The 22135-nt window shown below is 40.9% G+C and overlaps 1 protein-coding gene across 1 annotated transcript in view; it reads left to right on the top strand.

Annotated features, from left to right (window-relative positions):
- LOC124545092 (alpha-tocopherol transfer protein-like) overlaps window positions 1-22135 on the top strand; it is a 90141-nt gene that overhangs the window by 46171 nt on the left and 21835 nt on the right. The window contains exons 2-3 of the mRNA XM_047123904.1: window positions 177-315; window positions 17176-17335. Of these exons, the coding sequence (XP_046979860.1) occupies window positions 177-315; window positions 17176-17335 (299 nt within the window). The remainder of the gene's footprint in view (window positions 1-176; window positions 316-17175; window positions 17336-22135) is intronic.

The following is a 22135-nucleotide window of genomic DNA, read 5'->3' as shown; positions in this document are numbered from 1 at the left end:
AACCAAAGCATATGGCGAGCATACATAAAACTAACGACAAGTATTATTGTGGAAAATAAACAATAACTGCTATAAAGTAGAAAAACTTTGTCATTACGAAAATTATGTACGACGTCTGTACCAGCCCGAAAGAGAGTAACGTAATTATATGATATATGTTTGACTGTTTCTTATAGATGGGATATCGAGAGCTGACACCCGAACTCCAGGCTAAAGCGGAGAAGGAGCTAAACGAGGATCCCAAGAGGAGGGACCAGGACATCCAGCACATCAAGGAATGGCTCAAGAAGCAGCCCCACCTCAAGGCGCGTGATGGTGAGCCAACCAGCCGTTACATTATCTTCTCCTGACATTGAATTCACTTAGACTTGAATTTGGTAAGCCGTGGCAGTGATAAACAGGAATTCCATTTCTTCCTAAAGGTGCTTTTACACCTCTGTAGCTTTTTGTGCGCACTACATTGGTTCACATACTCATTGCAAAAAGTAGCAGTGGGGTGCATGTAATGGTGCAATGTCACGCCTGCCTCTGACTTGGGTGCACGAGCCACTGTGCGCAGGCGCCGGAGTCCTCTCATCGCAGTCGGATGGACACGTTCATATATTGGAACAGTCATGCGCCTGCAACTTGGTGGTCAAGGGAAGGCAGGATTCGGTTACGATTGTGGACAGGGCCGTAAACAGTTGCTGTTGGTTGCCTTTTGCAGTTACACATATTCATTTTTAAAATAGTAATTCCAGACACAACAATAAATAAAAAATACCACACGTTATTAATGAAGGAATAAGCAACTGTGTAAGTAATAGCGTTTTCAGTGCGTTACAATTTAGAAAATCAACATAACATACACAGATAATGTTTAAAAAAACTAGCCACTGTGATTACGGCTGAAGGCCTTACACGCCAAGAATGGCAATAAATTAAGAATGTTTTAGAACTCGTTGCAATTACAACTTACAGGTATTGAAATATTAAAAAGTAAGTGACCACAAACACAGCAGAAGGTATCAGACGCCAGGAATGGCAGTAAGTAAGGTTTTAATGGTTGCTGGTAAAATACAAATATCGAATTATTTTTCTTAAAGCAAATGACCACAATCACGGCTGAAGGCCTTACACGCCAGGAACGGCAATTGTATAAATAATTTAGAAACCTGCTGTAAAACAGCATATACAAGCAAATGTTAATTAAAAGAAACAAGCAACTGACCACACAACGGGTGAAATAAGATTACGGTAACCTTATTACACAACCCTTGCACTGCTAGATTTATTGCAGAAGGCGACCAGAACCATTAATTAGACATAAATAACCTTTAATGTAGGTATGCTAATAAATAGTACAATAATAAAACACAATGACCAGCCACAGACAGTGCTCCAGGAATCGACCTCTGAGAAGGTCCAGCAACAAACACCTTCACGAGCGATGAGATAGGCAGCCAAGAGTTGCATTCACTTCACTCAGACTAGTAGCAGTCCAACGAATGACTAATGATGATCTTGCTGAAGCTACCTGACGTCGATAAACCAAATGCAACGACGGAACAATACGCCAAAGCCGGAACCGGCGGTCTGCACTACATGCCCAGAATACTGTGCTTAGAGCGCCCGAAACGAGAAAGGAATCACTACCACCAGAGTAGAAGAACCACCAACCGGTCTACAATCAAGAAAGCAGTCAAAACTACACGTCTTATGAACAGCAACGGCAAGGCGAGGAACGTACACTGCCATTACTTATACAAACCCCCAGGGCAGGTAACTCGGGCGTTAGCAGCCACCAGGCAAGAAAAATTACCACTGGTTGGACTTAACAAATTGCAACAAGTTGAACGCGCTAAATAGTAATAAGAAGTCGAGGAAAGCTAACGAGATCTGCCTTCCCCAAGCACTCCACTCGCTGGTCTTCGCCTCGGCGACACTACGAGCAGCAACACCAACCCAGGTCACTGGAGAATCGCCAGATACCACAGTGGTGCAGGTTTCTCTACTTGGGTTGAAATGCGCTCATCCTAAAGCTTTCTGGATCCAGTGTATGCCGAGGGCGTGCACCCTCGTGGCCACAGCCCTTCCATCCGGGAGTCCATGCGTGCCGTCAGAGGTCCCAGCGTGTTCTGCACTGCGTGGACCTGGCTCCTCCTGAGTCCCCAACCGAACACGCCCGCTCACATGACCCAGAAAAACTACGACATCGCCCCAAAGATAGGGCAACAGTACTACATATCGATAACCGCCGCTGCTGTCACTGTCGGACAGGCAACGCTTGAGAAACCGAGTGGCGCCAGTCAACACGAGAAAAAGACAAACAACAGCAACCATGCCAACTAAGCGATACCGTCTGGCCTGCAACAGAGGGCGGAAACCCCAGAACAGCACCAACGCGACCCGCAGCGCGACTCAGCGCCTGTCCGCGGTTTTGACCGTGCACTGTTCTGTGTTACCGTTCCTCACTGTAAATGGTTCAGTGTTTCGTTTGCTTTCAAGTTTGCCTTGCCTTGACGTTGGGATCTAACAATGAACGCATAGATATTGATGAGCATTATCGTGTATTTCCTTGTTTATGGTTAGTTAATTTGGCGGATTATAAAAAGAGACGAAATGACTAAGTTCCTGACAAATAAGCATAACCTGGAAGCAACAAACAAAACATGAGCAAAATAAGAAGCTTTCGTTTGTGCTGGTGTCGATTACATGCTGAAGAAGAAAAGTAATACTGGGGCCTATGTCATACCGAAGTTGTTTCGATTCCTTTACGAGCTGCTTTGATCCACATATAGCTTGGCTTGCGATTCGAAAAATAAAATAACATTGAAATCGTATGTATAATTTCAATAACTGCGTCCTCTGACGTCTAGCCACTGTAAAACAATATGTTTGCTGTCCAAAGTCCCCAAACCAGGCGAGAAATTCCATCTCTATTCAAAATCTCGTGTGACAGCAAACCATTCTTCTCCAGAATTTGGAAGCTGAAGGTAAAAAAACAGAAACTCAAAAATTTGGCTGGACGGGCTTGTGTTGTCCTCTCAGTGCTTCTATTCCATATAGCTCTATAGTCTTTGGATATTCAGAAATAAAAACGTATTCTTATTTTGTTGGGCTGTTAATTGTAAACGTTCATCATCAAATGGGCTATTCGCTTTTCAGAGAAAGAAAATTTATGTGCTCATTGATTTAGCTTAATGTAGTCCTCTAGGGAGTTCATCGGAGCCTGGAAAACTCCTGGGATTTTCATACTGCAGATACCCTGAAACGGAGCTTCAACCGGGGTAATTGTATCCAGAAGTGATGCTTTTTCTTGCATGTGAGACAAACACATGAGCACGGTCATTAGGCTCAATGCGCGCAAATCTAGATGCACCTTCGGAAGGCACACCGTACTAGCAGGTCCTACTGAAATAGCTAAAGCCCATAGCAGCCTTTTCTGACATTCACTTTCGACATCACTATGTCTAGAGAAGCAAAACGTTTGTCATACCAAACTTATTAATAATTTTAGTTTAGAAAGTTAACAAGTTTTCTTAAAAAAGAACATCAATAAGACGAGAAAATTCTTGACTCATACAACTATTTACGTGATCTCGTTGAGCGTTCTTCAAGAAAGAACTTTATAACTGGTCAGCATAAAGTAACGGTTGCAGCACTGCTAATTTTCTTAGTACGCACAGACTGTCAACTGGAGAGCTAAGGGAGCAGTGTTAAATTCCTTTACTGATTATATCACCTACAGGAAACTGAAAATCACTTATAAGGAGATATAAATTGATTTACACAGTAGCAGCTCATTTCCAAGGTGGATAAATGGTAGATAATGGACGTAAAATGGACAAGATATCGAATACAAATATGTTAAAAGTAAAACTTATACTTACAGAAACTACAATGGACACATGAAATTTATCGTATGGGCAGCAAACCGAAAACGATGGACTATCAGGAGAACGATGGGAGAGTATATCTGAACCACAAAATGAGACATTATATAAGAATTTTGTGCAATCTTATGTTGCATAGAACATGTTTGGTTGGGATCATTAGAGAGTTCATTGAGGGAAGACGTGGAACGATTCCAAATAGTGGAACTACATTAGATGTAGCAAGAAGCGAAAGTAATGACTCTAAGCCATCTGGAAGAACCACTCCAGTACTCACAGGACAAAGATACGGGAATTTCAGGTGAGTGGAAACAAGATGGCTCCTCCCGCTCGTGCCCACCCACTCCCTCTCTCAGTCCGGCAGCAGAGGATTAATGTCAACCATATACTGAAATTTTTTTTGCAAAATCACTGTCAATAAAACGTATCCAGTAGACTGATTTCAGTCATCGCTGAAACTGGGCGTCAAAACCAGAAACACTGATTGTGTAAAGCAGTTTGGTCATTCTTAGATCGCTAGGTGGTTATCTGTAACTTTTGAACCACGACCTAAAGATGAAGGTATTGTAAATTATATGGGAATACCTGACTGCATTTGTATAAAACAGGTCTGCGTGTCAGAAGAGTACGTTTGACGATGGGAAATGTCCCTAATGTTATTAGAAAACGACTGTATGACAATGCGACTTCATTCTCTTAAGCTGTAGGGAACCTATTACCACACATAGCACTTATTGTCAAGTGTACCGTGACCAAGACATAATTAACAGCAAGCAAATTATACTCACAAATGAGATACTTACGGGTCTGTATTGCATTCATTGTTCCTACATTTCTACGAAATGCAAACTGATCTTCTCGGAGGTCGGCTTCTACCGGCATTTCCAATCTTCTGTAGAGAATTCGTGTTAGAATTTTGCAAATATGACTTATTAATGTGCTAGTTCGGTAATATTCACACCTATCAGTACCTACTTTCTTAGGATTTTGAATTATTATATTCGTCTTGAAGCCTGAGGGTGTTTTGCCTGTCTCATACATCTTTCACACTAGATGGAAGAGTTTTCTCATATATCAGTCATGTATCAGTACATGTCAGGCTATCAGTAGGTCTGACAACATGTCATCTACTCCTGGGGTCTTGTTTCGACTTAGATATTCCAGAGCTCTGTCAAATTCTTATCGCTGTATCATGCCTCCCATCTCATCTTCATCTACTTCCCCCTCCACTTCCATTATATTGCCTGCAAGTTCATCACCCTTGAATAGACCCTCTATATATTTATTCCAACTTTCAGATTTTCCATCTTCGCATAGGACCGATTTTCCATCTACGCACCGATTTTCCATCTACGCTCTTGATATTTATAGCCATGCTCCTCCTTTCTACATAGTCCTCTTTAATTTTCCTCTAGGCAGTATCTATCTTTCCCACAGTAATATATACTTCTAAATCCTCATATTTCTCCTCTAGCCATTCCTGCTTATCAATTTGGCATCCCTTGTCAGTCTCATATGTTAAATGTTTGTATTGAAACGTCCCCTTTGAACAATTATACACGACTGTCCTTAAACTGACACACAATATTTTGTTAGCGCAACACAATCTGACTTTCAAAATTCCCTACAAAACAATGGCCCTGACTAACATTTAACTATACCTTTCACAAATCACTTACCTCACAAAAATCTTCGCTGCTCAAGCTACTGCAATACAGCGAGCGCCACTACTGCCAACTAAATAAAAGATTCAAACTACTGAAGGCACTAACTACTGATAGGGGTAGTTAGCAAATGAAAGATATTAATAGAGAACAAACAATGTATTTACCTTGATATCATCATATATAAATATAGCAGTTCATGAAAAATTACAAAACTCCGCCATCTCTCTCCCCACATCCACCACTGCTGGCGGCTCACCTCCAACTGCGCAACGCTACGCGCTGTTCACAGCCAGCTGCCTCTGCCCAACACTACAATGGCAGACAACAATGCAAACTACCCACAGACTGCACACAGCACAGCCAGTGATTTTCATACAGAGGTGGCGTTACCAATAAAAAACTTAAACAGCATACTTACATAGAGAAAACATAAACAGCCTACTTACATAGCCCCCATGCGCCCCACAAAAATTTTATACAAATTTGTTTGGGCAGTGCCCAATACAGATTTGAAAAAAATTTTTCATAATTACAATAACAAAGATATCAAATGCACACACTTATTGATACAACGTTGGTCAAAAGCTAAAATTTTGTCACAGTCCATAAAGACAGTCCTTATCATTCATCATAATAGTAATTACAGTTTTTTTTCGCAAAGTCTCGTTAGTAAAAGAAATTGCACACAGAAGTTGTGGATATCCACGCTGTCTTGAAGAAGTAGTGTTGTCCTTCCAACGGAAAGACAGTGCTGACTCTTGACATGCATACAGGTAATGGGCCACAACAGAGCAAACCCACAGCAGAGTCATTCGAAGTTTGGAAGAATATTGGTAGGTAGGTCATCACAGAGCAGACCCACCGTAGTCCTGGTAGAGATTACGATATTGGTGGGCCACCAGAGGTGCAGACCCACTGCAGTCCTTGTAGAGATAATGGTATTGGCGGGCCACCAGAGGTGCAGACCCACTGCAGTCCTTGCAGAAATAGCCAGCAGCCATCTGTTGTGACTGTGCAGGTGCACAATCACCATTGAAGAGTCTTGCGAATAATATAGCAAGTCCATAAACCACCACTTGTGCACTCACAAAGTTTCTGGAATTGTCCTTAGAACCAGCAATGCTGTTATCCAGTCCCTTGCTGAATTATAAACACACGTGCAAACACTAACAGTCCCAACTTCTCACATATTGTCCATATACTATGACCAACAGAAACGTGTGCAGTGAAATGTAACTTACAAGTTAATAATAAGATGATCTGGTGTCAATTACAATTTTATAAATTTACAACATGAAAATACAATTACAAAGGTACAAAATACATCATTAAAGAACATAATAATACAGATAACATTTGTACTACAGGCTTTACAAAAGAATAGAAATAAACATATACATCAGTGGAATTATGACATGAGTACATACATAAAGGATCACAATAACTTTCGAAACATCAACTTCACACATGAGCATTAAACAGAACGGAATTAACAATATCTAACATCTTTACAAAGTAAATAACATATTATTAATGCCAATTATATTCGAGGATAACAGTATTCCTCATCATAGTGAATGTAGCTTAATATTAAAAGAGAAAAAAATTCTATGAAACTGTACACAGAGACAGGAAGAAAACAAATACACAAGGGTACACAAACATATAGTGGGATAACACAAAAGGGAAAGGACAGGGTTCATTTTCAGTGTAACATGTGGTACTGCAGTCCAACCCAAAACTTCATATATCTTTCCTCTTATTTCATCCTTTGTTTCCACCCAAAAAATTCTATCTAAGCATGCTTTCTGTATTTATATGTTCATACATTTCTTACCTCAACATTTATTTCCAAGAAAATCCTACCTAAACCTGTTTTCTCAATGCATTTCTTTACCTATTCTCCATAGTCAGTTTCTTACATAGTCTACCCCCTCTTAAGCTAACTTAAATCTACTGAGCTCAGATGCTAAACTAAGGGACGAGGCAATGCAGAAGCACAAAACAATTAATACAAACAGCAATGACACAAAATACAGATTGGCAAAGCTAGCAGCAGCAAATGTAATAACTTATATCAAAACATGACATAGCTCAAGCAGAAAAAAATATTACACTAAAAATGGCCATGTCTAATACCTATGTCACATCTTAACATTAGAGTGATGCATCACAATTTATTCTACAAAAGAAATTACCAAGTACTTGAAAAGAAAATTATAGATGCAGTTACTGGTATTAGTCCCTTCTTATTGTTCTCTCCATTCCAAGTGCTCCTTTTTTAAAGAATGTGGATCATAAAATAATTATTTAATAGATCTGTTGACAGAAAGTGTTCACATTAGCAAATGCATTTCATTTTATAAAAGCAATGCTGCAACACCGCTGGAAACCAGATATCAAATGAAATAAGCAACTATGAAAAGCAAAGCATAAAAATATCATTCAGTAGTCATGTGACATTTCATAAGTTAGTAGAAATTCTCTCAACTCTCATAGAAAGACGCTTGTCATAATCAGGTGTGCAGATGTACGAATATTTCCCATCAATTCATAAGCATTTCAGTAATTAGCACAAAGTGCGAGTAATCATATGTTTTCAAGTAACGAGGGTGTCGCATTAGCGATGAAAGGCACACCCTAATGGCTTGTTCTCCAGGTGTTTGACACGTCCCACGTCCCCTTTTTTTTTCTACCTGTGCCGCTGAAAAGGGCTCGCAATAATGGCTTTTTCTCCAGGCGTCTGACACAGCTGGGTGCCCGCGACGCATTACGTGCAGGTGGTCACTTAACTTTCGTACGGAAATATTTACGACAGGAGATTCTGCTACCGTTGCAGTCTCATTTAAAAATATTTCACAGGTCAAGAATTAGCGTTGCAAATCTGTAGAAACAAAATCCTATAAATATAAGTGTCCAAAAAAAAATATTCGTCAGCATTGTGATACAGTCACACATTTCATAACTCTTAAAGTACGTTTCTTGGTTTCCAACATCCTTTCATAAATCAGAGTCCCTAAACACTACTCATTATTCCTTACCTCATTATACATATACACATTCGTCGACACTTCTTCAATATTTCATCGTGAGAAATACGTAGCATAATAAACATTCCTCAACAACATAATACACATCGTCGTCGTAATAATAACATCATAACACCTCAGTCAAATCTCAAAATCGTCGTAACTTCCTCCAATAATTTCTGAGCCTAAAAAAATTCTCTGCTCATTTCAATAGTGTCATCTACCTCAAACGTACTTTAAAATCATGCTCCCTTACGAAATACGTCATTCAAAGCTCTCATAGTATCACAATGATTCCGAAAAATATGAGCGTTTCTCAAAGTACAGACAAAATACAGTTTCATAAGTGTGAAGTTACCCAACTGTGTATTGCGTAAACATGTGTCACTGATGTAGTAAAAAGAATGTTTGTTTCTCTGTCAAATAATCAGATAGCTGTGTAATTCTGTGTTAGAGAAATATGGTACCGATGTGTAAAGTTGTATAAGCAAATACCATATTAGCTAGGGTTCCTTGTGGTTGCCACACACATGGTACACAAAGTAAGCGTGTACCCCCCTGAGGATTAATGTAATTATACCCTCAGGTGTTACAGATTACACCAATGGAATGAAATATATCACGGAAAACTTTCTTTGTAATTCAAAAATCTTTAAAAATAAATGTTTTAAGTACAAAATTAATCACTGAAATGCGTGTCCTGTAGCGCTAAATGTGCATCTTGTTGTAAGATGATCTCTGTGGAAGTGTCGTAGTTATTTTCCTCCGAAAGCTAAGTTCTGCAGAAGTCAATGTACTTACCTCATGATAAACAAAAATGAAATGCTTTGCGTATAGATATCGTAGTTATTATGCTTATTGCCGTGATGAAGAAAGTACTGTACAGTAACGTATTGTTATGCCATGAAAAAGGCTGTCTCATTGTTGCTATACCACAAAAGTTACCACTAAAACATGTTTTTCTTCCTAGAAGAATTCAGAAAACTGTGCAGATATAAAACAGATACACTGCAAAAGCAACATTGTGAATTGTCACTCATTAGTAGCGTCGTGATAACATCGTGTAGCTGTCACATAAACTAACCACTGTGTCCTCTGGTATCTCACAGAAAGTACTTTAAACCCAGAATGTATTTTCAAGTAAACCAAAATGTTGCATTAAAATCTCATTAGCAGTACTGGTAAATGTTCTAATCGTGCAACTAACAAGCAAGAATGTACACACACAATTACACTGTGTCGTCTGTTCGCAATAACAATGCATTCGTAATTTCTGTTTAAATAATTTCTCTTGGTTCTTGGCTGGATATTTAACTTCAAACATTGTTGCATGGTAACAGTTTCTAAAGCATACTAGTAACGTGAAGTGAAACGTTTTATGGCAAAGACAAAGTTAAAAAGCAGATTATCTTTCAATAAACGGTTTTACATGTGAAATGTGGTGTAAACCTTTATTCTTCCTAGTACGCAGAGTTTCAACTTCAACGCAATTATCATGTTGTATACATCGGTAAGGAATGCTAAAATTTTTCTCAAGGTTAGCGTCTATGTTATTTTTCTCTGAGCCAGCCGGCGCACGCGGCTGCCTGTGGTGCGAGTCATTGTCTGTTCCTTTGTTGGCGCGCGTCGTTATTGGGATTAGGAGACCTAACTTCTACAAATTCACATTGACGGGAAGGCCCTGCCCTGTTTGAAGCTCGCCAGTTCTGATGGAATTCAGGTCTGTCGTTTTGTCGGTAGTTTACACAGTTTCTTTCTTGTCGGCCACGTGGTGGAGAATTTCTCCCTGAATCGTAACTGCGTGTTGAACTGTTGCGTCTGAAATTATTCTGCCTCCCTTGACAATAATAGTTCTGGTTACCATATTGTCTATTTCTATGGTTATCTCTGTCATATTCATTTCTACGGAAATGCGATCTTTCTCTGTAACTATTATTCTGCCGGCGGTTGTCATAAGGGTGGTGTCTGTTTTGGTCACGATTTGTGTTGTGAGAATAGCCTTGTCGTGTCCAGTTATTACTTCTGTCGTCACGGAATTGTGACGGATGTGACCTGTAGTGATTGTTTTCCTGTTTTCGCATCCCGCGACTGTCTGTGTCAATTTCTAATTCTTGTAAGAGTCCCTGAAATGCTTCAATGTCGTCTTTGCAACGTCCTGCTAAAATAATATGTCGTAAATGTTCAGGCAGTTTGATTAAGCAAATGCGGATGAGTTCTGAGGGGCTGTATGGGTTTGTCAGGTACTGATTCTTATGCAACATGTCTTCAAAATATTTCACAAGACTGGAAAATTCAGATTGTTCGAAATGTTTCATCATTATGATGCCATGTTTTACTCGGTCTTGTGTGGGTTGAGACCAATATGCTGAGAGGAAGGCATGGTAAAACTCTCCTTCACTGTGGCAATCGTGAATGACCGACCGCATTCTTACAGCTGGTTCATTCTCTAAGTAGCCACACATAAATTCTAATCTGTGCTCTAATGACCAGTTGGGAGGAAAACAATGAGAGAATTGATGGAGCCATGCTTGTGGATGAATGTCGTTGCCAGAATTCTTAAATGTTTTGAATTTACGTGTAGTAATGAACAGCTTATAGTCAAAATCATCATGTCGGCGAGTAGCATATCGGTCATTGTTACGTCGTGTCGGCGGTTCCATATCGAAATTCGGTGCACATTGCCAGTTTCTTTCATAACTTACGAAATGCCCTGTGTTATTATTTTGCGTCTTTTCCGTATTTCTAAGTCCCTCTTCCCGTGTTGGAGCGCGAGTGTCCTCTGAAATACGTAATTCTTGTATTACCTGTGTCAGCTGATCTTGTACTTCCCGGATTTCTCTTTGGTGTTGTGTATTAATTTGATTCTGATTTTGTTTGAATTTTCTTATTTGTTCATACTCTTCTGTGTCAGTGAAGGCTACGGGTCTTGTGTCATTCAGATCATCATCTACCTTTGTAGATAAGTTAGTGACCTGATCCGAAAGTTCGGCTACTTTCTCCGATAGTGTACTTATTTCTTCAGTGTGTTTTTCTGAACCAAGTTTCAGAGTATCTACTGTGTCCTTAAAGTTTTCCTGAGTTTTTGCAAGTTGCGTAACCGAATCGGTAGATGCAACTGAGTCAAATTTAGCTTGCAAGGTCTCATGATTTTCATGAACAATAATTTGCAGTTCTTTTATGGCTGCTTCGTGATTCTGTAATGCATTTTCATGCCGCGAAAAAATAGGTTGAAAATGCTCACAAATTTGTGTTTTTACGTCATTACAGACTTTTTGACATTTCGATTCAATGTTATGTAACTCAGTAGTTAAATCTTCACGTGTTTGTTCAAGTGTTTGTTCCAATGAGTCTAACTTTTTAAGATTTTGTTCCACTGTGTCTAACTTTTTGAGATTTTGTTCCACTGTGTCTAACTGTTGCTGTGTTTGTCTCTGATTTTGTTCCATTTGTTGCATTAATTGCAATAACAATGTATTAGTGTCTGGAATCTGTTTCTCTACGCTTTTCGGCAGTGCATTTGCACCGACAACATTCACATTTTGACAAGCAGAAAATGTGTCTTGACTTATTTGAGAAAACGGTGATGACCCAAAACCTGAATCTACAGTATTTGCGAAATTGTGTCCTGTCATTTCGGATTCCTGAGGCGAGCTGTTGCCGACCGATCGATCGATAATGCGTCCCTCTTCACTAATTGTTTCACTGTCCACGCCATTGTTTGCCGCCTGCTCCATTTCCCTATGAACAGTTACCAAATTACTACTTTGAACATCAGTTAATTCATTACTCGGTGGCGCTAACACACTGCTTTCATTTTCACTGTCATTTCTCAGTTTACTTTGGAGCCTAGTATTACGTTTTTCACACGCCATTATTGTCACAGTATTTCACACGACAACACAGAAAAACACAATTTGAAGATCAAAAATAAGAGAACACATTAACATAGCACTGAAAATAATATCTAGTTAATTGCAAGCGCAGCTGCGAAATACTTGGTGCAAATCTACATGCATGCCACAACTGTTTTACTGTACAACAATGAAAAACTACAACTACAAAGGAAATTCTCTCTATGATTACGCGCTACCAATAAACAAAATCTACACTAATTACACAAACTACAACAAAAATCAGAAGATTCCAGTGAGGTATCCTAGGCTAAGGGTCGACATATGAAACGTCCCCTTTGAACAATTATACACGACTGTCCTTAAACTGACACACAATATTTTGTTAGCGCAACACAATCTGACTTTCAAAATTCCCTACAAAACAATGGCCCTGACTAACATTTAACTATACCTTTCACAAATCACTTACCTCACAAAAATCTTCGCTGCTCAAGCTACTGCAATACAGCGAGCGCCACTACTGCCAACTAAATAAAAGATTCAAACTACTGAAGGCACTAACTACTGATAGGGGTAGTTAGCAAATGAAAGATATTAATAGAGAACAAACAATGTATTTACCTTGATATCATCATATATAAATATAGCAGTTCATGAAAAATTACAAAACTCCGCCATCTCTCTCCCCACATCCACCACTGCTGGCGGCTCACCTCCAACTGCGCAACGCTACGCGCTGTTCACAGCCAGCTGCCTCTGCCCAACACTACAATGGCAGACAACAATGCAAACTACCCACAGACTGCACACAGCACAGCCAGTGATTTTCATACAGAGGTGGCGTTACCAATAAAAAACTTAAACAGCATACTTACATAGAGAAAACATAAACAGCCTACTTACAGTATTCCCTATGGCATGCATCATTTGCTGCATTTTTGTATTTTCTTCTTTCATCAATTAATTTCAACACCTCCTGTGTCACCATAGGATATCTATTAGGCCTCCTCGTTTTACCTATTTAATCCTCAGCTGCGCTCACTATTTCATCTTTCAAAGCTACCCATTTGGTTCCACTGTATTTCTTTCCTCTCTTCTACTCAACCGTTCCTTAATGCTCCCTCTGAAACTGTCAACAACCTCTGGTTATTTGAACTCATCCAGGTCTCATCGTCTTCATTTCTTACCTTTTTGTAATTTCTTTAGCCCTATCATTACGAGCGCCGTATTTAACCAACGTCCGCAGCTCGTGGTCGTGCGGTAGCGTTCTCGCTTCCCACGCCCGGGTTCCCGGGTTCGATTCCCGGCGGGGTCAGGGATTTTCTCTGCCTCGTGATGACTGGGTGTTGTGTGCTGTGCTTAGGTTAGTTAGGTTTAAGTAGTTCTAAGTTCTATGGGACTGATGACCATAGACGTTAAGTCCCATAGTGCTCAGAGCCATTTGAACCATTTGAGCCATTTAACCAACATCCAAGCGCTGACCTCTGTTTACGAGCGCCGCAGTTTGCCGGCATCCACGCGCTGATGTGTGTGTACGAGCAACGTATATAGACGGCGTCAGCATAAATCTTTCTTCTAGCATTACAGGACACGGGAAAACAGTTATAAATTTTTTCGCCGCGCGGGATTAGCCGAGGGGTCTAGGGCGCTGCAGTCGTGGACTGTGAGGCTGGTCCTAGCGGAGGTTCAAGTCCTCCCTCGGGCATGTGTGTGTGTGTTTGTCCTTAGGATAATTTAGGTTAAGTAGTGTGTAAGCTTAGGGACTGATGACCTTAGCAGTTAAGTCCCATAAGATTTCACACACATTTGAACATTAATTTTTTCAAGGTTCGTAAAATTCACTTGAAAATTGTATTTGTAGCTATGCTTAGTGTGTTTTATAAAATATTTTTAAAAACTAAGAAAAGGAGAGGTGTATGTCGTACTTCAGCATCAGAATCGGAGAATATTGAACCCATTAACGTCAAAAATATTCGTACCTAGAGTACATAAGTTTGCGCCAGAAAGTTCAGGGATTAAAGTAAACGTAACTAGATCAGCGAAAATCTTAGATTACTTTCAGCTTTTCGTCTCTGAAAATATCGTAGAGTTAATTGCAAAAGAAGCAAATCACTATTGTTCTCGGAAAGATAATAGTAACTGAGACAATTCAGAAGAAACTGGAGTAGCAGAACTACACTGTCTTTTTTTTTTTTGTCATATCATTTTTAATGACGCGCAACAAGAAATTATCTTTCGTAGAATATTGTAGGAAAGACAAACTTCTGTGCAGAGACGTAATGACTAGAGGCCGCTATTTCAAATTATCACCAATGCTACATTTCAACCATTATGTCGATTCTACCAATGATCATTTGTACAAAATACGGAACGTCATTGATTTATTACGAAAAAACTTTAGTCAGTCATTTCAGCCATTCCAAAAGCTGTGCATAGAGGAGAATTTACTGTTATTAAAGGGCGGCTGTCTTTCGAACAATACATCCCGTCAAAAAGAAATAGATTTTGATAAAATCTTTTGTTCCCTGTGACTGTTAGACATGACTTGTAAAAGATTTAATTGTTTATGCTGGATCATCTACCCTGGTGGATATCAAAAATAAGGGTTTTAGAAAGTCGGGAGCTATAGTTGAAGCACTTATGAACCCCTATTTAGGAAACGGCCATACCGTTAACGTAGATAATTGGTATTCCAGTCCAGCTTCATTTAGAATGCTACACAGTAACTGCACAAATGCGTGCGGGAGCGTAAGAAAGAGAAGGAAAGGAATGGCTAAAATTCATGAACGATTAAAAAGAGGACAGGCAACCTCTCGATCATGCTAAAATTTAATACTCATAAAGTGGATGGATAAAAAAGAAGTCTATATGCTTTGTACCATGTACTCGGATGAATTTGATACAGTAACCAAGCACGGTAGGAAAAAAGTTTTCCGAAAACCTGTATGCGTATTGGATTACAATAATGCAGTCGGTGCAGTTGATAAAGCTGACATGGTTATGAGCACTTTGGAGTCAACACGCAAATCTCTGAAGTGGTACCGCAAATATTTCTTTCGCATGTTGGACATTTGTGTGTGGAATGCCTATTGCCTTTATAAACGAGAGAGGAAAGAACCGGTACCCACAGAAAAATTTCAGTTACAGTTAATTAGCGAAATACTGGAAACGTTTCATCGAAGTATAAAACGTCGACATCCAACAGGCAATAATCATCCACTGAGATTAACAGAAAGACATTTTCCTTCCGTTTGCAAATCGGTAAGAAGAAACCGAAATAGAAGGTGTGTTGTTTGCAGTGCAAATGATAGAAGACGAGAACCTACGTATAAGTGTAAAACTGTAATGTGAGTTTGTGTGTTGACCCTTGTTTTCAAATTAATCATACTGAATTACGTTATTAAGAATCTTTTACAATTTGTACAGAAACCAGATGGCAGTTATAAGAGTCGAGGGGCATGAAAGGGAAGCAGTGGTTGGGAAAGGAGTGAGACAGGGTTGTAGCCTCTCCCCGATGTTATTCAATCTGTATATTGAGCAAGCAGTAAAGGAAACAAAAGAAAAATTCGAAGTAGGTATTAAAATTCATGGAGAAGAAGTAAAAACTTTGAGGTTCGCCGATGACATTGTAATTCTGTCAGAGACAGCAAAGGACTTGGAAGAGCAGTTGAACGGAATGGACAGTGTCTTGAAAGGAGGGTATAAGATGAACATCAACAAAGGCAAAACGAGGATAATGGAATGTAGTCAAATTAAATCGGGTGATGCTGAGGGAATTAGATTAGGAAATGAGACACTTAAAGTAGTAAAGGAGTTTTGCTATTTAGGGAGTAAAATAACTGATGATGATCGAAGTAGAGAGGATATAAAATGTAGACTGGCAATGGCAAGGAAATCATTTCTGAAGAAGAGAAATTTGTTAACATCGAGTACAGATTTAAGTGTCAGGAAGTCGTTTCTGAAAGTATTTGTATGGAGTGTAGCCATGTATGGAAGTCAAACATGGGCGATAAATAGTTTAGACAAGAAGAGAATAGAAGCTTTCGAAATGTGGTGCTACAGAAGAATGCTGAAGATAAGGTGGGTAGATCACGTAACTAATGAGGAGGTATTGAATAGGATTGGGGAGAAGAGAAGTTTGTGGCACAACTTGACTAGAAGAAGGGATCGGTTGGTAGGACATGTTTTGAGGCATCAAGGGATCACAAATTTAGCATTGGAGGGCAGCGTGGTGGGTAAAAATCGTAGAGGGAGACCAAGAGATGAATACACTAAGCAGATTCAGAAGGATGTAGGTTGCAGTAGGTACAGGGAGATGAAGAAGCTTGCGCAGGAGAGAGTAGCATGGAGAGCTGCATCAAACGAGTCTCAGGACCACAACAACAACAACAAGAATCTTTTGAGTGATCCTAAATTGAATTTTTATTTACAATACTTGTAAAATCTCCAAATTTATTGTTATTTTACGCTTAAATAAGGCAACCCGCACATCAGCTAACTGACGTGCAATGTGCACAGTTCGCGTCACGCTGCACCGATCAGTGGCGCCACTACAGCGGAGCAGACTGCCGTAACGAAAGGGTTAGTTTTAAGACCGATATGTATCAAATAGTCAAGTTGCAATATTTATTTCGCCTTCTTATGTCGGAAAGCTGTCCTCGACTCGACCTTGCTCGTGGCACACAGCTTTCGTTCTCGTGCCACATGCATCAGCGTTTCCTTATGCCCGGCATGGCGTGTGTTTTTTCAGACGACCAGTGGATCCTGACGTTCCTGCGTGGCTGCAAGTTCTCGCTGGAAAAGACCAAGCAGAAGCTGGACATGTACTACACCCTGCGTTCTGCTCTGCCAGAGATCTTCACCAACAGGGACCCCTTCTCGCCGACCGCCCAAAAGATACTCACCTCCGGGTAAGGCCAAGTTGCTCTCCGCTCTTTGCAGTTAAGAGTTGTCTTACTGGCATCTAATTAGGCAAAATTTGTTTATACCAAAAGTATGCTGACAACATGAGTATTGTCGTTTCCTCAGATCCGGAAAGATAATTTAATGTAAGACTCAGGAAATCGAAAATGGCTCCGCGCTTACCAAGATGTAACTTTTAATTAAAAATGTCAGTACCTTCCCCAGTGGAGTGTCACTGTTTTACTGGCATATTCGCGATGGAAGGCTGCCAATGACCCTCAAGATGGAAAATCTATTTAATTAGGCAGCTCATCGTATTGCTCACCATATCCTGGCATCAGATCGTAAGATTTTTCCTTTGCTAGAACATGACTCAAATACACACCATTTCAGCAATAACGTAATACACACAGCACGAGTCTTACATGAATGAATGAAACCTTATGAGTAAGAGCAGGTGGGTAGAGGCACACAGAGAGACAGAGAGAGAGAGAGAGAGAAGCGTGGATACCTGCGTGGCGTGTAGCCCACTTTACCCATCACTTCTTTACGCTACAGTGGTGTCTCAGGTCCCTTTATTACACCACAACAGATTTTCTCCCAAACGAACATCTTCAGATGACCTGTTCTCCAACAAGACACGAATTGGGCAAAAAGCTGCTAAAACATACACATTATGTCTGATATGTAACTCACAAGGGAGATTCTTTGTAACTAATTCTCACAAAGTGGCAGTGGCGTCCATGTGTCAAGACTGAAAATTTTACTCTCCCCATAACGCTAAAAGATACATTCTGCAATAGAACGAGCAACCTGAAACACTACGCCGAACACCTGGCACAAGCATAGCTAACAGCAGGTGGAGCGGGCAACATAACAACGTGCTACATTATACCGAACTGTCGACACTGGACCACTAAAAGGAAGAATTATACATGTAAGTTCCCTGCGCGTCTTCTGTCAATTGTCGAATATCATAATCATTTCAAAAGTATAGGGTAATAAATACGAGGTGTGATAAAAAAGTAAAGAGAATTTTTGTTTTACTTGAAGTATCTTTATGTATTCATCAACATCAACTTCGCCCCCTCAAAGTAATCCACCACAGATATCATATACTTGCCTCAGCGCTTTTTCCAATCTTGGAAACTTTCCTAGAGCTCACTTTTCGTTATGGTGTTCAGATCCTTCAGCAATTTTTTTTTTTCCATTTCATCAGTGTTGGAAAGACGACGTTCTTTCATGATCCTCTTCGGCCTCAGGAGTAGAAAGAAGTTGCAGGCGGCCCTGTCCGACGAATACGATCGCTGAGGCATCATAATGGTTATTTTTCTTTTTGCCAAAATATTACGAACAACCACTGAGTTGTGAACGGGAGCGTTATCGTGTTGCAATTTCCACGAGTGGTTATGCCACAATTCTGATTGTTTCCTTCGGACTGCTTCACGCAAGCCGCGTATAACTTCCGGGTAGTACTCGTTATTGACCATAAGACAGTAACTCACTCCCATTGTAATAGAAGAAAGCAGTGAGAAAAGCCTTCGCATGTGATAGAACTTGTCGAACGTTTTCGGTCTTGGCTCTTCAGGCAGTTTCCATTGTGGCATTGGACCTTGGTTTTGACGCCATATCCGCACATCCGTCTCTCGTCACCTGTTCTAACCTTCTTTAGAAGTGCTGGATCGTTATCCACTTCGATCAACAATCCCTAAGCGATGTCTGCACGACGTTGTTTTTGGTCGAAATTCAACAGTTTATGAACATCGGAAAAAATTGCTTGGTAGGAGCCAAAGAACATAACGACATCATCAGCAGTCTCTCTGATTAAAATTCGACAGTTCTGCAGAATAATTATCTTTACTTCTTCCACATTGTGAGTAATTGATGTGCTAGAGCGTCCAGGGTAGTCATCGTCTTCAAAGACTTCTCGGTCATCTTTCAAATCTTATGCCACTCGTTAACTCATGTCTTACTCATATTAGATTTCCCAAAGGCCACAGTCAACATTTCGAATGTGATGCTCCACTTTATTCCACTTTTAAAGCAAAATTTAATGCAAATTCTTTCAGCCATCTTTTCCGTAAGTACAAATTCGCGGAACGCTCGAAAACATGGCCCCACGAGGTAGCCGCGCGGTTTGAGGCGCCTTGTCACGGTCCGTGCGGATCCCCCCCCCCCCCCCCCCCCCCCCCGACGGAGGTTGCAGCCCGTGGGTGTGCGTGTTGTGTTGCCCATAGCGTAAGTTAGATTGAGTAGTGTGTAGGCTTAGGGACCGATGACCTGTGAGAAGTTTGGTCCCATAAGACCTTACCACAACTTTTCGAAAACACGTATAACCTTTTCGACTGTCAGCAGTAAATGAGATATTCAGAACTTCTGAAAATATAAACGTACACCAAGAACGTGTGTACCAACAAGAAAGTCGGGTATATGAAGCCAGCGAAATTGAAAAGTTGCCGTTACTTTTTTATCACACGTCGTGCACTCTGAGACAAAAAAAGAATCACCAAGAAGTAATTATTCGAATGGGGTGGAAGTCGATAGATGTGATGTACATGTACAGACAATCAGATGATTTCATTTTCAGAAAAACTGGATGACCTTTTTCAAGAGAAATAGGCTTCAGGAATTGAGCAAGTCAATAAGGCGTCGGTCCACCTCTGGCCCTGTTGCAAACAGTTATTCGGCTTGGCATTGACTCATAGATGTCCTCCTGAGGGACACTGGGCCAAATTCTGGCCATCGCCCGTCAAAATCCCGAGCTGGTTCGAAAGTGCTGCACATAATGCAGTAAACTTTCTCAGTTAGGGAGAGATGCGGTAACCCTGCCGCTCAAGGCAGGGTTTTGCTAACACGAAGACAAGCAGTAGAAATTGTTGCCATGTGCGATCGGGCACTGTGTTGTTGAAATGCGAGCCCAGGATGGCTTACCATCAAGGGCAGCAAAATTGGGCGTAGAATATCGTCGACATGTCGCTGTGCTGTAAGGTGCCGCGGATAGTAGCCATTGGGGATCCTACTATGAAAAGAAATGGCAACCGAGATCATCATTCCAGATTGTGAGACAGTATAGCAGGTCAGGTTGATATCCCACAACTCTCCAGGGCGTTTCTAGACACGAATCCGGCCTGGAATTTTACTAAGCAGAACTGTCTTCAGTGATACGTCCTGCTTCTAACTGAGCCCTGATGAACAGCGAAGACGTATAATTCCTTGACATCTTTGCAGCAGCAATTTGGCCTTGGCTGCCTTGTAGCAAAATGTTACAGACAAAACATTTATAATTTTCACTGCAGCTCCCATTTTGTGACTACATCTACGTTTATACTCCGCAAGCCACCCAATGGTGTGTGGCGGAGGGCACTTTACGTGCCATTGTCACTACCTCCCTTTCCTGTTCCAGTCGCGTATGGTTCGCGGGAAGAACGACTGCCGGAAAGCCTCCGTGCGCCCTCGAATCTCTCTAATTTTTCATTCGTGATCTCCTCGGGAGGTATGAGTAGGGGGAAGCAATATATTCGATACCTCATCCAGAAACGCACCCTCTCGAAACCTGGACAGCAAGCTACACCACGATGCAGGGTGCCTCTCTTGCAGAGTCTGCCACTTGAGTTGGCTAAACATCTCCGTAACGCTATGACGCTTACCAAATAACCCTGTTACGAAACACGCCGCTCTTCTTTGGATCTTCTCTATCTCCTCTGTCAACCCGACCTCGTACGGATCCCACACTGATGAGCAATACTCAAGTATAGGTCGAACGAGTGTTTTGTAAGCCACCTCCTTTGTTGATGGACTACATTTTCTAAGGACTCTCCCAATGAATCTCAAGCTGGCACCCGCCTTACCAACAATTAATTTTATATGATCATTCCACTTCAAATCGTTCCGTACGCATACTCCGAGATATTTTACAGAAATAACAGCAATCAGTGTTTGTTCCGCTATCATATAATCATACAATAAAGTTCAAATGGTTCAAATGGCTCTGAGCACTATGGGACTTAACATCTGATGTCATCAGTCCCCTAGAACTTAGAACTACTTAGACCTAACTAACCTAAGGACATCACACAAATCCATGCCCGAGGCAGGATTCGAACCTGCGACCGTAGCAGTCGCGCGGTTCCGGACTGAAGGGCCTAGAACCGCTCGGCCACCGCGGCCGTCTCATACAATGAAGGATCCTTCTTTCTATGTATTCGCAATACATTACATTTGTTTATGTTAAGGGTCAATTGCCACTCCCTGCATCAAGTGTCTATCCGCTGCAGATCTTCCTGCATTTCGCTGCAATTTTCTAATGCTGCACTACTCTGTATACTACAGCATCATCCGCGAAAAGCCGCATGGAACTTCCGACACTAGGTCATTTATATATATTGTGAAAAGCAATGGTCCCATAACACTCCCCTGTGGCACGCCAGAGGTTACTTTAACGTCTACATCTACATCTACATCCATACTCCGCAAGCCACCTGACGGTGTGTGGCGGAGGGTACCTTGAGTACCTCTATCGGTTCTCCCTTCTATTCCAGTCTCGTATTGTTCGAGGAATGAAGGATTGCCGGTATGCCTCTGTGTGGGCTCTAATCTCTCTGATTTTATCCTCATGGTTTCTTCGCGAGATATACGTAGGAAGGAGCAATATACTGCTTGACTCCTCGGTGAAGGTATGTTCTCGAAACTTTAACAAAAGCCAGCACCGAGCTACAGAGCGTCTATCTTGCAGAGTCTTCCACTGGAGTTTATCTATCATATCTGTAACGCTTTCGCGATTACTAAATGATCCTGTAACGAAGCGCGTT

This window comes from Schistocerca americana, chromosome 8 (assembly GCF_021461395.2).
Source record: "Schistocerca americana isolate TAMUIC-IGC-003095 chromosome 8, iqSchAmer2.1, whole genome shotgun sequence".
NCBI classification, from domain to species: domain Eukaryota; kingdom Metazoa; phylum Arthropoda; class Insecta; order Orthoptera; family Acrididae; genus Schistocerca; species Schistocerca americana.
The sequence above is the reverse complement of the archived record's forward strand: the minus strand, read 5'-3'. Positions and strand labels throughout refer to the sequence as shown.